General features: G+C 37.8%; 1 protein-coding gene across 6 annotated transcripts in view; it reads right to left on the bottom strand.

The window, feature by feature from the left end:
* Nucleotides 1-16,647, bottom strand: part of GHR (growth hormone receptor) — a 306,706-nt gene that overhangs the window by 137,643 nt on the left and 152,416 nt on the right. For all 6 annotated transcript variants that reach the window (XM_077117078.1, XM_077117077.1, XM_077117076.1 and 3 more), the window contains exon 2: nt 15,740-15,820. In XM_077117078.1, coding sequence (XP_076973193.1) covers nt 15,740-15,809 — 70 coding nt within the window. In that variant the 5' untranslated portion in view covers nt 15,810-15,820. The remainder of the gene's footprint in view (nt 1-15,739; nt 15,821-16,647) is intronic.

Raw genomic sequence — 16,647 nt, 5'->3', positions numbered from 1 at the left:
TGCTTTAGCAGTTAGGAAACTAAGACAGTTCCCAATATTTAAAACCTAGAAGGTCCAAATGAAATAGTCAAGGTCAACTTTTGGGTATGCACAGATGAGGAACAAATAAGATATTTTCCCACAGCCAGTTTTCACCTTCTAACTTGCCAGATAACTTATTTACTTATCGTTCCTATAACATATCATCTGCCTCACCCAAACTCACTCTATGCACAAACACACACATATCTCACTCAGGTGAGCAGCATGATAATGGAGGCTTTTATCTCTTTTGTTCAGCAGAGTTTGCCAAGTACCTAGAACATAGGAAGTACTTGATAAGTACTTGTTGAATGAGTTAATTCCTGGTAACTTTTAAGTATCGTCTTTTTCAGCTGAGGGAAACTGAATACAATCACTCAACCCCATAGGTAAGACAGATGTGGATTTATGGTAAGATGTCCAATGTGCTCCTGATTTATAAGTCATAATGTAAATTTCATTTTCATAGTGAGCTGTCAAATAAAGGCTGTTGACACATACTATGCTTACATATGGTATATGGCTTATATATACTATGCTTATATATGGTACCATATACCATATGGTATATGGTATGATATAAGATATCATATATCTTAATATCATATTGAGATTAAAAATGGGGAGATTTTCATATAAAGCCTGAACACACCAACAAATCCACCTGTCATCTGTTTCTTGAGTTGCAATGCTTAGAAAAACAGCATGGCCCCCTTATTTTAAAGGCATGAGAGAGAGAGTTCAGTGTGTGGAATGTTCCATATTAATGCAGCTTTAAATATGACAAACTGATTTTTCTGGTGGTGAAAAGTAGGTCGTACAACGGATGAAATTTAATCTCACACCAATTATATTAATTTCAGCAGCTGACTGCACAGTTCTCCTACTCTACCATGCTTCTTTTAATAAATGCTCATGGCTGTCTCTCAGTTCACTCCATTAGCCTTTAATTCTTGAGGCTGCAGAGAGAGAAGTGACAGAAACCACTCGTTGAAGGCAAACTGAAATGAGACTGTGCATTCATGGGGATTTTTAAACCAATGCTTAAGTCTTTGCATTCCTCATAAACAAGCAATTGGGTGACCTCACCAATCAAATGGGACTTATAATCATTAGTGCCACATATGCTAGAGTTAGCAACTCTTGTTCTGTTCAACTTATTGAGCCTCTGGAACATGGAATAAGTAAAATTGCTAGGAAGATTTAAGGGGGAAAATAGTACTACAGCTTTTAATATAAATGCAGGGTTCCATCCAACTTACAGCATTTAGGTGGAGTTTTCATTATATGCATACAGTTAATGTAGAACACCCTAGGACAGATTTTGGAAATTCTGGTACTTGAATGATGATCAACCCCATCTCCTTATTATTTTATTATTTAGGTAGTTATTAGGAAGAATTATTTCTACATAAATACACAATGACATATTTAGAGTTTAAACAAGTGTTCATGATGCTCTGAATGTTTCTTTTTGAATCAACATTTTTCTGGTACAGACCTAAATGAAGTGCTCAAGGTCCACTTGAAGAATGGACTGAGGACTGAGCTTGTACTTTAACTGGCATTATTCTCTATTGTATCTGATAATTGTTGTTTTACTTAAGGAAATCTGGGTTGGATTTTTGTTGTTGTTGTTTTTGCTTGATTGTTTGGTATCATTGGAGAAGATACATAAAAAAGAGACAGGAGAAAATGACAAGTATCTATGACAACTTCAATTCTCAATTGTTGCTCAATCAGATTCAATACTGTTTTAAAAATAGTCCTGAAAAATGACAATACTTGAAGTTATGCTCAGTATCAACTATCAGCATGTACCTTAAATACTTATGTCAAAACTGCTTGAAAATATGGCACAGCATGAAAGACCTTCATACTGTCCCAGCTGTATGATCCAAATAGTTTTCTATGGTTTGTTTCAGAGGAAGCCATTGCATTGTTAGGGTTTCCACAACATTTTGTGTATGTTAAAAACAAACATTCATTATGGCACTTCTCACTTGATCTCTTTTTCTTTTTATTTCTTTGTTTACCTTGCCAACCTGAGCCTCTCAGGGTCAGAGATCACATCTCATTTATTTATATGTCTCCAGCACCTGGCTCAAAAAATCTTAGATGAATGAATGAACAAACAAACCAGTGAATAGATAAAAGGTGTGCTGTAACTATATGTGTAAATATTTGCTCTGCTTTTAAAAGCACTTAAACATGCTTTATCTAATTTGACCCCCACAACAGTCCTTAGCATTTCCAGTTCCACATGCAACCACCAGATTTGTACCCCTGGTTCTCAACTGGGGGTGATTTTGACCCCAAGGAATAACTGGCAAAGTCTAGAGACATTTTGCTTGTTATCACTGAGGCGGATGCTACTGGCATCTGGTGGATAGAGGTCAGGAATGCTGCTAAATATTCTACAATGTACAAGATACCTCCTTGTTCCCTAAAAATTACCTGGCTTCAAATCTAAATAATGTCAGGGTTGAGAAATCTAGGTCCAGTTACTCTGACAGCTATTGCAAACATGTTTTATGAGCTACTTTCCACTAGTATTTTTCTGAGTAAGTATATTCTATAAGAAATTACTCAGTAAACCAAACAGCCTACTTCTTGCATTCAGACATCTCCTTCAGAAACATGCAAAAAACTAACCAAAATGCATGGGAATAATAAATTTGTGTTTTGATTCCTAATTTTTGATCCAGAATGAATTTTGGGTTTGTCAACCCTGTTCCTTAAGAAAAGGCATTTGGGTGTAGCTAGCCCCTGGTACTTCTATGAATTTCAGTGAGAATGAATTCATTGTCTGAGTTCTCTTAGAAAATTTACAAGTTTGGCGGTTACTGTATGATTAAAGTTCACAGGAGGGCAGCTAGAAAGACTAGTTGGATTTAAACATTAGCTGTTTAAAAGAAATTCCAGATTTAAACAACATCAGGTTAATTCCATCTTTTACTTTTGAGAAAATAAATCATAGGTGAGATGTGGGAGCAAGCAGGAAGTAATGGTACTGAAATGTCATACAGGAACTACCATAGAGAGGTATCCAGGAGACCCTTTTATTTTTCACAACTGGACATCCTTCTATAACTTACCAAATCTATTCCATAACTTAGTTGGTATAGTAGGGTAACACATTTGGATCTTTTATAACTCAATTTCCAGGAGCAAATTATATATCCAACAATATCAGTTCTCAGAATGCAGAAATGCAGAGCCCAAGGAGGAGAAAGAACCTCAGGGATTATCTTGTCCACTGTTTTTTTCCCTGTCTTTTTAGTTGCTGAACGATTTGTTCAAAATAAATCTTACCTGGAAATGCACTGTATAAAATAAAAACAATGGCAATGATTATGAAGCTATGTTTGGGCAAGGGTAGGGACCAAGAGTGCCTTGGTGGGTCAGTTCCGTACCCTCACGCCTTAGCCTCAACCCTGTCTAACTGAGAAACTCATTCTATTTTGGGATCCTTTCAACTGTTGTAAACCACTTTCTCAAAACATCAATCTAATTGTCCTTGTTCTTCCTCTCTTGAAGAAAAGGTAAGCAAAGAGAATAAATAGCCTCTACTGATGTGAGGTATGTCACATGCTATGCCATATAGTGGCTGGCTTTCTGATCAAAGTATTACTGTCTTTATTTTAAAGAGCTATATCATCTCTGGATAGTTTTATTATACTTGCAATGAACTAATGCCTTCAGGTTTTTTCAGAGCACTTGCTATAAGTCAAGACTTCCACTTCCTTCATTTGTGAAGTTGACCTTTTTGTAAACCTAGATAGATGACTTTACATTTATCCCTATCAAATTTCATCTTGTTAGCCAAGAAATTTTGAATGCTACATCTGTCATTCAGCACTTAAACTATTCCCTCCTTGCTTTGCTCAACTGAAAATTTTGTTAGCCTGCCTTCCTTGTTTTTACTAAAATCATTGATAAAAATTAGAGCCCAGGAGCAAGTCTGCAAAACAGGCTTATAGCAAGGACTTGACACAAGCCACTCCTTTCCAGAGTGCCACATTCATATCTTAAAAAATAATAAGAAATCAGTGAAACCAAAGTTCGTTGAAAAGAGCAATAAAATTGACAACTTTTTAGATAAATTAATAAAGAGGAACCATGTTTCACTCCTCTTGGCATCTTTACGTGCAGTCCCAGGACTGTCACACAGCAGATATTCAGTGAATTTTAATTAAAATGACTTGTCCAGTATCACCCCCAGCCTCAAGGCCAACTCATTCACCAGAGTTCACTTGATGTACTAATCAAATTTAACTTTATTAAAAGCACAAGAACTAGCCCACTAAGGTTTCATCAGCCTAACCTCTTAAACATTCATTGTTAAAAATATAGATACAGACCAGTGTCCCATTTTATAAAAGCTTATGGCATTGTGTCTTAGTTCTATTATTAAAAACATCTTAAACATCAGAATCCTTTGCAAGAAGGTTTTCTGTAGTCATTATTCAAATTATCTTTAGCTTCCAAAACTTTCTTGTGCAAATGAATTGCTTCTTTTAGACAGATATTGTTACAAATTAAATTCTACCTGGCTGTTTGGTTTGCATGTTTACTTAGGCCTTGTGGCTTGCCATAACAACTTGAGATCAATAGGAGTTACCAGCTGCTAAATACTTATATGCTTTACCTCTGTAATTTCAACAAGGTGCTCTGCTCATCTTACCTCATTGAAGGCTTTAAACAAGTTATTTTCTTCCCATTAAACCGATAAGAAAACAAGCTTGGACAGTGGAAGAAACTACCAAAGCTGCTATAGCAGATGCTGTCAGTATTTTCCTGATATAGATGCCCTAACCATTTTTGTGCTTACAGACTTCCAATATGTGCTTTCCTTTCTCATCCAGCCACCTGTGTCTTTGAGTTGGCAGCTGCCCTCAGGCTGCTGGAATTAACTTTACAAGCTCTTGGGTATCTGGTAGTGCAGAGATTTTTATATCTCCCTCCAACTGAGAACTGATTGAAAGAATTCAAAACACTATTTCCGGAGCGCCCCAGAGAGACTCAGCCACACACTCACTCTCACACATACTGCACTATGGGACACTACTTGATATTACACCCTTGCTTTGTTTCTTTATCTTCTCTGCCTTATTTCCCCACACCCCTATCTGTTTCTCTCTGAAACGCTTTCTAGTAGTTTACTTTCATATGAATCCTTACCTCAGCTTCTAGCTTCTGGGACACGCAATTTAAGAAAATCACACAGATTGTAAATGGTAGAGCTGAGATTCAAACCCAGTTCTGACAAATTCTGATTCAATGCTCTGAAATGCTTCATCTAGGTCGCTTCTCCTGACTCCTGGCAGAGAAGAAAGAAAGAGGAAGCAGGAATAACAGCAGAGCAGAGTCTTGCTCTCACTCATTTTCTGTAGGTTCATCTCTGTAGGTTCATCTCTGTAGGTTCTCTGAGTACCAGCCAAGGCTGCTGGCTCGCTGACCAGCCTGTCCTTCCAGGGAGCTCCTCCACGGGCTCCCTATACCCTCTGATGATCTAAGCCTCTGGTTGATGGCTGTTGCCCCAAAGAAGTGATAGCCAAGGCTGCGATCACAACATTAGAAGGACTTAATACATAACCTTAGGCAAACCAAACTGAGCTCCCATCAACCAGTTGTGAAATCAAACAGTAATCTATATAGTTTTTATCGAGAGTCAACCATGGCTCAGCAGCTGCCATAGTCTCCTTATTTCAGCCTGAAATTAGTCTTCTCCCTCTACCTTCTATAGTAGAAACACCAGTTGAGCTTCCCCCATATTAAAGAGTTTCCACCTTTGGGTTTACAGCCACCTATTCCCAATCAACATGTCAGAGAAATCATCTCCCAAAAATTCAACAGAGGTTAGTTTCATTTCAGATACATCTCAGGCTAATGGAAGTATGTAATATTCTTCTATTTTTGTCCTTAATAGTCTTAAAGTGTTTTAGATCTAAGAATTAGGTTTCTAGCAACCATCCATTGGAAATTAGATAAGACAGATAATATTGAGTAGCTACACTTCTGCCTTTCATACCACAATGGCTATCTATATAAGATTAATTTTACATGCAAATATTTCTAGGGTGTGCACAGAGGCAAATCTACCTCCTTCTAATCCTCAATAGGAGCCCTTCAGGAAGTTATTTTTAGTGATACCTCCAAATAGGAGAGATAAATACTTAACAGTATGTATGAAGCTCAGAAAAAGCATCCAGGAAATATGGTGCTGGCACATCTAGCAAGCAGTTGGGCATAGTCATATACCAGTTTGGAAATTTAGCTACGGCTATCTAAGCATGGCAGGTATTTTCTGGTTTATACACTTAGCAAGCAGATATGACCAAGCTATGCCTTGACAGAGCAGGGTTCTTCTACTGACTTTCTTTTGTTTCCTTAATCCCACTCTCTCATCACAATACATCCTCTCACCATTATCTATACTTTAAGAAAAGTGTGGTGCCTCTTGATCTAACCTCTATCTGGTACACTAGAGGTGAATTAGTGGCAGGGTAGAGGAAGAGGGAGGATATGCCCGAAATGTTAGGCAGCTACACAATGGCCTTTTGCGAGAAAAATGATCTCTATGGCATGTTAAGCGTCACCAATATGTCTCCATTAATTTAAATGTTAATACTTATACAAAGCACATGTCTATCAGGAAGTCAAATATTTTAAACATTATTTCTCCCTCTACTATTTTGCAAGGTTTTGTTAAAAAATCAGATATACTAAATATCATTTTTTTCACATTGAGAGATCAATAAGGATTTTTGTCAATATAACTTTAAGAGTTTTATACTTCAAGATGGATCTCAATGAAAAATTGGAAATAGTTGATATTTAAAGGATGGGGCTGTGAAAATTGACCCAGCCATCCATAGGATCCCTAATCAGGGTCTTTCATAATCTCAAGTTCAATGTCCAAAGGGGCAGAGAAAACCTGGATTTGGGATCATTATATTTCTCTATGTCTGTCAATATTTGAGGAGATTTAATCAGGTAGGAGGGACACAGATAAAGGTGGTTTCAGGGGGATGGTGCTGGGTGACCAGTTCATTCACCAGTTCATGTTGGCCAGGGGCTGGTGCACGGAGTAGAGTTCAGTCACCTAGATAGGGGTTGGCGAGACTTAGGAAGGGTTTCAGACTCCCGGGAGTTAGCATTTAAGGCAGAGTTCCAATCCTGGTGACACATGGAGTATACAACAGATAAATGAAATATTATTTGATCCACGTGGAAAGTGTGCAGAAATCAAATCAGGGTTTAGGAAAGGGAATCAAAATTCTCAGGGCTTCTTGGAGACTACAGGTCCTGGGTTTTATATTTGCACAGGCATTTCCAAGACATCTCACTGGATGGGACTGGGATCCTTCAGTCCCTGTACTGATCAGGGCTGGAGATGAAGTACATAAGTGACAACTGTTGGGAAGGACAGGATTTAGATGCTGATTTACTCATCCAGTCAACAAATACATGAAGATCTATATGTCAGAATGCCAGAGGATGGGGATACAGGGATGAGAAAAACATTCTTCATGGAGCTTAAAGTCTGGTCAGTTTTAAATCCACAACACTACCAAGTATGCAGTGTTCTTCTTTACAATAATTTAAAAACAATTAATTGGTATATATTTTCAAACTCAATCAAGACTTGTTACATAGCTTGAAACACAGAAGCCATTACAATTACATTTAGAACAGGGACACACCACAAATGACAGCTCCCTCTCTGCCCATCTCCTGTGTCCTACTTCTTGGTGAGCGCTTCTATAACATCTCAAAACATTTCTTTCACATTCAGGACATACTGTGCTCTAATATCCATATTACTGTTCTATAAATATAATGCACACAATGGAATTAAGGCTCAAGGCCAATAAGTTGTTATAGAAACAGGTACAGAAATTTCTGAAAGATGTATCTGATGAAATGCCATGGATTCATTTGAATGGATTTGGGAAATACAGAGGAAACTGATTTGCAGCTGAAGCTGAAGAAGTGCCCCAGGCCCCAGGCCCTTCTAGTCTGGTCCAGTAATTGCCAGGCAGGGCACCAAGAAATACTATCTTTGTATAATCAGTTGCATCATATTTCTGACTATGCTTATATTATATATCATTGCATCCTTTTTGCTGCTAGCAATAGGTGAAGAGGAGGGTTTCCTTGGGGTATGAACGTGACACTGTTGGCAGTATCACTTATGCACTCGTCTGAGTATTGCTGGAAAAGCCAAATGGGACTAAATGACCTGTTGCTTGTGGAAAGATAAGTGTGGTCTTTGGGGTTGTGGCTGAGGGAAACTCTTGCCTGTTGACAAGGTGTGTGGCACTGTACTATGGCAGTTATTATGGAGTCAGGCTAGGCCTCAAGAGAAGACTTTGTTACAAAAAGAAATACTGCTGATTTCTTTTTGAAGAAATTCCACTGATATGAAATATCTAGAATATGCAAATTCCTAGGGACATAAAGTAGATTAGACGTTGCCAGGGGCCAGGGGAATAGGGAAATAGAGAGTTATTGCTAAATGTGTACAGAGGTTCTGTTTGGGGCGATGAAAAAGTTTGGTACTGGATGGTGGTCAGGCAGCATAATACTGGGAATATAATTAATACTACTGAATTGTGCACTTAAAAATGGTAAAAATGGGAAAATTTGAGGTTATATATATATTTTCCATAAAAAAAGCTCCCTAAAAATTATCAGAGTATAAAACTTCAATATGTGCAGAAAAAAAAGAAAAAAGAGCCTTAGTTGATGGCTTAGAAATGCCTGGGATTGTCTTTTGGAGAGTTTAAGGTTAAGGTGAACTGAACCAGTTTTAGACAAAGTAATCCATTGACTTAAATTCATGGTGAGGAGAAAATCACCTATTCCAGGTTCTTTCTGAGAGGGCTATCCTAGGGCAAAGGTCCTGGGCTCCTTGCTGTGGAGGATGATCTCAGGCCAGGCCAGTCAAAGCCACATGGATCTGGTAGCCTCTAGCCATAGACAGAAAACAGGTGAGTCCACCCAACAGGAGCTCTTTACTAGCACTTTACTTCAAATACGTTATTCCAACATTGTTCCTGATGACCTCATAACAGAAGCCTCACTTTATGCTACTCAAGCAAAATGCTGTGGAGACATTCTGTATGCCAGCACTGGTCCTTGTACTGAAATATCTTGGGCCTAAGGTTGAGGACTAGAGGTGAAGTCAACCATTGATTTGTGAGTTTAACATTCAAGATTCCGACTACTCTTGGGTGGTCTTAGTCCTTTTATTTATTAACTAGCAGAGGCTCAAACCTAATCACTCACACTGCCAGCTATTTTGTAAGGGTGAGTCAGTCACTTAGCTACTATGTAAGACTAAACAATCTTGCAGATTCTGCCCAGCATGGTTTTGCTGCTCTCACAGTAAAATACATTTTATTGTATTCCAGGAGGCAAATACATATTCTAGTAGTAGTAAAATATTTGGGGTTTGTTAAGGTGTTGAGATATAATAGTAGATGTCCAGAGAGTACAATGGGGTGGGGGGAGGGCAGGGGCAGAGTTCCAGGCCTTCGTAGTTGCTGAACAGTAGCCTAAGCTGTACCATAGCCATACTGCAGAAGTGAATGGACGGCTGTGGGTACTGGGCCAGGCACAGGCAGGAGGAGTTCTAGAAAATGGTTCAAAAGGAAAGGGCTTAGGTACTCTGCTGACATCCAGCCTCAGTGTACATGCCTCCCCCACAAAGCCGTTCTGTTCCATGCAGGTGCCACTTCACTGCTAATAGGCTGAGCTGTGTTCCAGGACTTCACTCCATTAAAATGACTCACTGCTGAGGTTGATCACATCCACAAAAAATGTGGAAAGTTAGAAAGGGATGCTATAAGAAAAGCTCTAACAGTTTCTGAAGTTAGAAACCCACGTGTAATTGGACTCCAAGTACGGGTGATTCCATCTCCCAATCACCTTTCTGCGAGCCATCGATTTTTTTTACCACCACTGTTACCACGCACATCATCTTTTTCTTGACCAGCTACAAACACCTTCCTCTATAATCATCCTTTTAAAATTCAGTTCATCCTATCACCAGTGTTATTTCCAAAAGAAAAATCTAATAGTGCTATTAATCTGCTTAAATACCTTCAATGACCTACGATCAACCATGATTAAATTATTTGTCTACTTCTCTGTCTTCCCTTTTAGACTAGGAGCTCCTTAACAGCAAGAACAGAAGTTTAAAATTCATCCTAGAAACCATTAAAGTGCCGAATAAATATTTGCTGAAAAACAGTTTTGCATTATTATCTGCAAAAGTCTACTACGGCATCCTCCATTGGCACTGTCCAGCCAGGCAATCCCTCTGTCGGTAACTAAAGCTGGTTTGTGATGCCAGGAAGATAAGCTGACGTGGGGGTGATGATGGGCCTGGACCATGAGACCGGAATAGACTGCGAGAATTCTTTCTCATGGGTAATGGTAAAGACAGCAGCAGTTTTAAGGCTGCATGGCTTTTTTCCTCATACCTGTGTGAATGGAAAAGCCTTGAATTGTTCATTCCCCAAACTGGTTAACAGGCATACTCCTTTTTTTTTTTTTTTTTTTTTTTATGGACAGGCACCGGGAATCAAATTCAGGTCTCCAGCATGGCAGGTGAGCATTCTGCCACTGAGCCACTATGGCATGCCCAACAGGCACACTCTTGACTGTTTACCAACTGCAGCAGTGACTCCAATAATTGTTTGTAATATATTCACATATATCTTGGCAACCTCTCGGGGCTCTCTGGCACTCAACTATAGTGAGGGAGGGATTATTTTAAAAAATAAAATGTTCCTTCCATCTGCCATCATTTCCTATCTGTTAGCAATGAGAACAGATGTGTCTTTTCTTCCAAATAAGTGTTTTTCATAGTTCAAACTAGTCAGTTTTCAAAGATTTATAAAAATATTCAAAGATATACAGAGACCTTTATTTTGGGGATCTTGGCTTCTTTGGGGCAAGGAATCTCGCTCCTAGTAGAATTCTGTTACCTTGACTAGTACAGAATTTTGCAGCACCTTTTGCAGAATTAACCTTAAGAGTGATAATTATGTGTTTTTGGTTGCAAACCATACCTAACAGGCAAAACATATCATATATCTATAATATACAATCATATATAATATATAATTATCACACATAAATACATATTATATAATATTATACACTCACAAACAAATAATGTTTCATCCAGAGTTTAGCTCTTTTGCCTGGCCTACAACTTTAACAAGGCCTATTGCTGCTATGCACAGCATTAATTTCCTCTTCCCTCCTTTCTTCTCCAAATACTGCCCCTTTTTTAAGGCCCAACAAATCTTGCATTCTCCATGAAGCCTTTGCCCATTTCTAGAACTTCCATAACTTGGCTCCAATCTACTCACCTCAGATTATCTTCCAAAGGAAATGCTTACAAATATAGTGCTTGTGTGCTACAAACTCTGGCCAAATTAATTGTGAGTGCTCAATAAATATTTGTTGCTTTATACATGCATGAAATAGAAGCATACATTTCTTTGCAGTACTCTATACACAGTATAAAATCAGTAAATGAATGCATTGTACTTCACATATATCTTATATCTACCACCTGCACTTTTGTTTATTTTATTTCCATTTCATATTGGCTATTTCTGTAATAACATCCTGCTCTTCTCCACCTTTAAAAATCTTAACCCAACCTTCCAGTCCCCAATAAAATAATGCCAACCTCCTTCATGAAATCCTTTTTAATTTGCCATAGCCAGAGGTAACTGTCCCCTCGTCATTATTCCTATAGATTTTAGATCAAGCCACTATTTCAATACTTAATATATACTGCCATATGTATATTTATATATACTATACACACATACACAATATATATACACTATATGCATATATATATTATTTGTGTATATATAAGATCTCTTAACTCATGATAAATTCTTTGAGGGAAGAAGTATCATTGTATTCCTCAGAGTCCTAAGTTCAAGCTTTGCAAACAGAAAGTGCTTAAGAAATACCTATACATTGACTTTGTAGAATTAATTATTCCAGTCTACTTTGATTTATTCTTTCTCAAAGTATCATAACCATTTGCCTTCATCACATAACCAAACTTTAAAGTTATAGTGTCTCATTAATTTCTAGAGATTGCATTATAATTAGACTGAATGATTTCAAGGCAAGGATTTGCCTGCTCCCACCTTTAGTTATTGCTGAGATCAAAAAGGATAATCACTGTGACTACCTGATTTGATGAAGTCAAGATTTATGACCTAACTTACAACAGGCAGTCCTTTGAAGAATACTTATATCCATCAAATCTTTAGGCACACTTTTCATTAACACCAACATTCTACGAATAGAGATTTTGATGCAACCAGTAGATGTTTCAACCCTGTGAGTCTTCTGAAAATAAGGCACCTTTATTTTGGAATAAGAAATTCTCCCTGAGTCTATGTAACCTTCGTTGAGGAGCATACATACAGCCTCACATAGTGGATGAGAGACAGAAAAAGCAAGCATATTGCAATACTTTAGCTAATAAAATCATGGCACAGTGCAATGTTTAGCTCTCATTAAATTTCCCATAGGGCAATTAGATTTATTACAAAATCCTCTCAAGGCCAGTATATTTCAAATTGCTCATTTGCTCAAGCAAGAAAAACCCTGCTCAAGGCTTCAAGTGTCAACTTTTTCCAGGCATACAGACCTCCACCAGGTGTAAAGTGACTTTGACCTAGGTGATGCCTCTGTAGATCACTTATTCAATATTGCCCACATATACCACTAACCAAATTCAATTCAAATAAATGGTTTGTAAGCTACAGTAGTGTCCTTTCTTTAAAAAAATCCTTATCTACCTTTTTAGTCTGCCTTATATAATGGGCAAGAAAGTAAAAATAAAACAATTTGGCTACAATCCAGATTTGGCAGAAAAAGAAACACATTGCCCATGAATATTACCTGAGATCAATTCATGTCATGTGCTATTGGCTGAATCTATTTTATAAGTAGCCAGAACCAGCAATTACACACACACATGCACACAAATATCCATGAGTATATATGTATGTCCATACACATACCTTTTTTCTAAAACTTTTTTTATTGTGCAATATAGCGTATATACAAAGCAAAGAAAGAAAAAAGCAATAGTTTTCAAAGCACTCTTCAACAAATAGTTACAGGACAGATTCCAGAGTCTGTCATGGGCCACCATACCATCATCTCAGATTTTTCCTTCTAGCTGCTCCTGAACATTGGAGGTTAGAAGGAAAATATATATTCTTTATCATCACTCTTTTCTTTTTAGTGAAAAATGATATATATATTTAAAAAACAAATTTCAAAGCACAGCACAACAATTAGTTTGGATGGGTTACAATTCTACAATTTTAGGTTTTTAGTCCTAGCTGCTCTGAGATACTGGAGACTAAAGGAAATATCAATATAATGACTCAACAATCAAACTCGTTTGTTAAACCCTACCTTCTTTGTATAACTCCATCATCACCTTTGATCTTTCTATACCACTCTTTAGGGATATTTGGGCTATGATCATTCTAACTTTTTCATGTTGGAAGGGACTGTCAATAATATGGGGTATGGAGATGGAACTAGCTGATGTTTCGCAGAGGCTGGGTGCTCTAGGTTTCAGGACTTATCTGGTCCAGGGATCCATCTGAGGGTTGTAAGTTTCTGGAAAGCTATCTTATAGCCTGGAACCTTTGTAGAACCCTACATATTGCTCTAGGTGTTATTCATGATTGGCTGGAATGGTTTTGGTTGGGGTTTGGCAAGTTATGATAGGTAGCAATATCTAACTGAAGTTTGGAGGTAATAGCCTCTGACTCTATTTGAACCCTCCCAGCCACTGATAATTTATTTGTTACACTGTTTTCCCCTCTTTTATTCAAGATGGAACTGTTGATCCCACAGTGCCAGGGCAGGACTCATCCCTGGGAATCATCTCCCATGCCGTCAGGGAGTCTTTCACCCTTTATCCACACACCTTTTTCAATATCCATATACCTTTTTGTATAAGCATCATACCCATCCTTAACAATCCCGGACCATTTTTAAGTAATATTCTGGAGTAGCCATATATTTCAAATGAATTTTGGCTACCTTAGTAAGAAAAGAAATGAGGAGGAAAAATATCTTTCTTTGCTAAATTACTTACTATGTGTAGTTCTGCTAATAGGGATTGGTTCATTTGGGTTTACTATAAATGATTGCATATTCCTATGCTCTGCTCCCCTCAACAAAAAAAGTAAAAAAAAAAAATAATAATAATAAATAATTAAATTCAAAGCAAAAAGCAAACTTAAAAACTAGCTCATGGTATTTTTTTCTCCAGTCTCCTTATAGAAGCAGCTGAAATAGGTGCTCCTTACAGACTCTTCAGGTCTAAAACATAGCTTGAGCTCTAATCCCTCAGCTGGGGATTCATTTTTAATTTTCTCTAAAGATTCCCTTTGCCATAATTTTCATTTCATAGGTTTTTTAAATTCTCAAACCTCACCTGGAGCAATCAAAGTCACCTTAATGAAGAAATTAGAGATTAAACCACCATGAGTTTGGAACAGCCAAAGATCTCAGCTGTAATTTTTTGGCTCAGATCCAGGTTCTAAAACCAGCCAAGAGGAAAGTTGCTGAAATGGAATCTGAAATTCTCTCCATGTTCGATCTGCATGATGTTGACATTATGACAGCAGCCCTAAAATTGTTCAAATAATTATGACTTCTTTCCTATAAATATTTTTAAACTGCTTTAAGAGATAAAAGTAACATTTTATTCTTCTTATTTTCTTAGTTATTCTGGTTGTCCTTGGCTGCAGCTCACTACTATAGACTTATTTTTGGACAGAAGACCAGGCAGGACATCTTAAGGTGCTAACTCTGCTGTTGAACTGTGTTTTCCAATACAGGTTGCACAGTTGAATTGGAGTAGTCTCCTAACCTCAATGCAAAAGTTGAACACAGCGTCAGCTGACATCCAGACAAAGACCACATAGATGCCAAAGATGACCTGTTATTGAGTCTTCCATCCTTTTATGAGTACATTTTTTTTTCCAGGAAGAAAAGTCCTGCTTCCCTTCCTCATTCATTATTCTTTCTTATTCTAATTATTTCTGCTAAAATACTTGATATATTGAAATGTCTTCACCAGGAGAGGGTATGAAAAAGGAGGAAGAATTAGAGGCATGGGCCAAAGAAGCTCATGACTTCTGGTACATTACTCAACTATTTCAGGTGTCCTGTCCTTTAAACGTCAGCGAAATGGTTATCGCCCAGAGGGTGAGATATGAAATTCGTTTGAAATGAAATAGAGTATATCTTTAGTTACAGATGAACTGTGATTACTAGGTTAATAACCCCTCAGTGCAATTTCAATTTCTTTTCCAGACCATGAGGATCAAGTGAACTGGCTTGCCCTCAACATAAATGCCCCAGGCATGATTATAGCATTTCTTTTTCTTTTTTTTTAATGTGAAAACACTGGATGCCAAAACCGACTACTAAATTACTCCTAAACCATTCACAGAGTGACCTCCTATTTTATGAATCGAAAATTAAACAAGTTCTATATTTGCTGCTACTTAAAAATTACATCTTTTAATTAATTCATCCAAACAACTTGCATTTAATAAATAAAATTTAGTGTTGTTTCAAAACATTAGGGGTGGGGGTGGGGTGAGAACAAGTAAGCAGCACTTACCCACACTTCCAGAGAAAGCATCACTTGAGCCTGCCAGAGCCAAGGTCAATAGCAGCTGCCAGAGAGCCATACCTGTAGGACCTGCAACCACAAAATGAATACGATAAAACCAAACAATTAAAGCAGAACTGTTATCATTACACACTGCTTAAAGACTGGCTAATGAATTGACATGTCAGTTCTAGAAGGAATCCTGGACTCTGCCCCAGAGTTTTATATTATCATACTCTTTATGAGAGCAAATTGCAGTTTGTAATAAATTTGACTTCCTGTGGGTGCTTGTCTCAGGAAATGACATAGATACTAGAGATTTTTAAATGCTGGCCAACAAGTCATAGAACCATCTCACAACAAATGATCCCCAAGCACACACATTGCTACAACAATAGGGCCAGTTTGGTTCACATTAATTCGACCTGGAAATAGAAAACCTTGTCAGCATATTACCAAGTCTGAGACTTGAGCTGAACAGGCTGTAAAAGGAAAAAACAAAACAATCCACTGTAATAGTAAAACTTCATTCTGTTTCCCAGTGAACAAAAGAGCTAAGTTAACCCTCAAAACATTATGCTAATGAGTCACCTAATAAGGCTTACGTAGAAGGGAAATAGAAAGGAGAAGGTGAGAAGCAAAAGAAAAGAAAACATCCATGAGTCCTAGGTGGTCTCTGGAGGACATTTTTCTGGTTTCATGAGACTTCCAGGGAATGCGCGCTCTGAAATATCCAGAATATGAGCAACTCAAACACCAAGAGGAATCAGGCATGGCCATGCTAGCCATTTGGAGCTCCAAGTATGGCCACACCGTGAGCCCTTCAGGCTGATGCAAAAGGGTAGGTCCCAGCATGTTTCAGGCAACATAACTTTACCTGGAAGAAATAAGCTTCTCTGGAACAGGGTATCTAACTC

Source organism: Tamandua tetradactyla, chromosome 9 (genome assembly GCF_023851605.1).
Source record: "Tamandua tetradactyla isolate mTamTet1 chromosome 9, mTamTet1.pri, whole genome shotgun sequence".
Lineage (NCBI taxonomy): Eukaryota > Metazoa > Chordata > Mammalia > Pilosa > Myrmecophagidae > Tamandua > Tamandua tetradactyla.
This window is presented reverse-complemented; position numbering and strand designations above follow the sequence as displayed.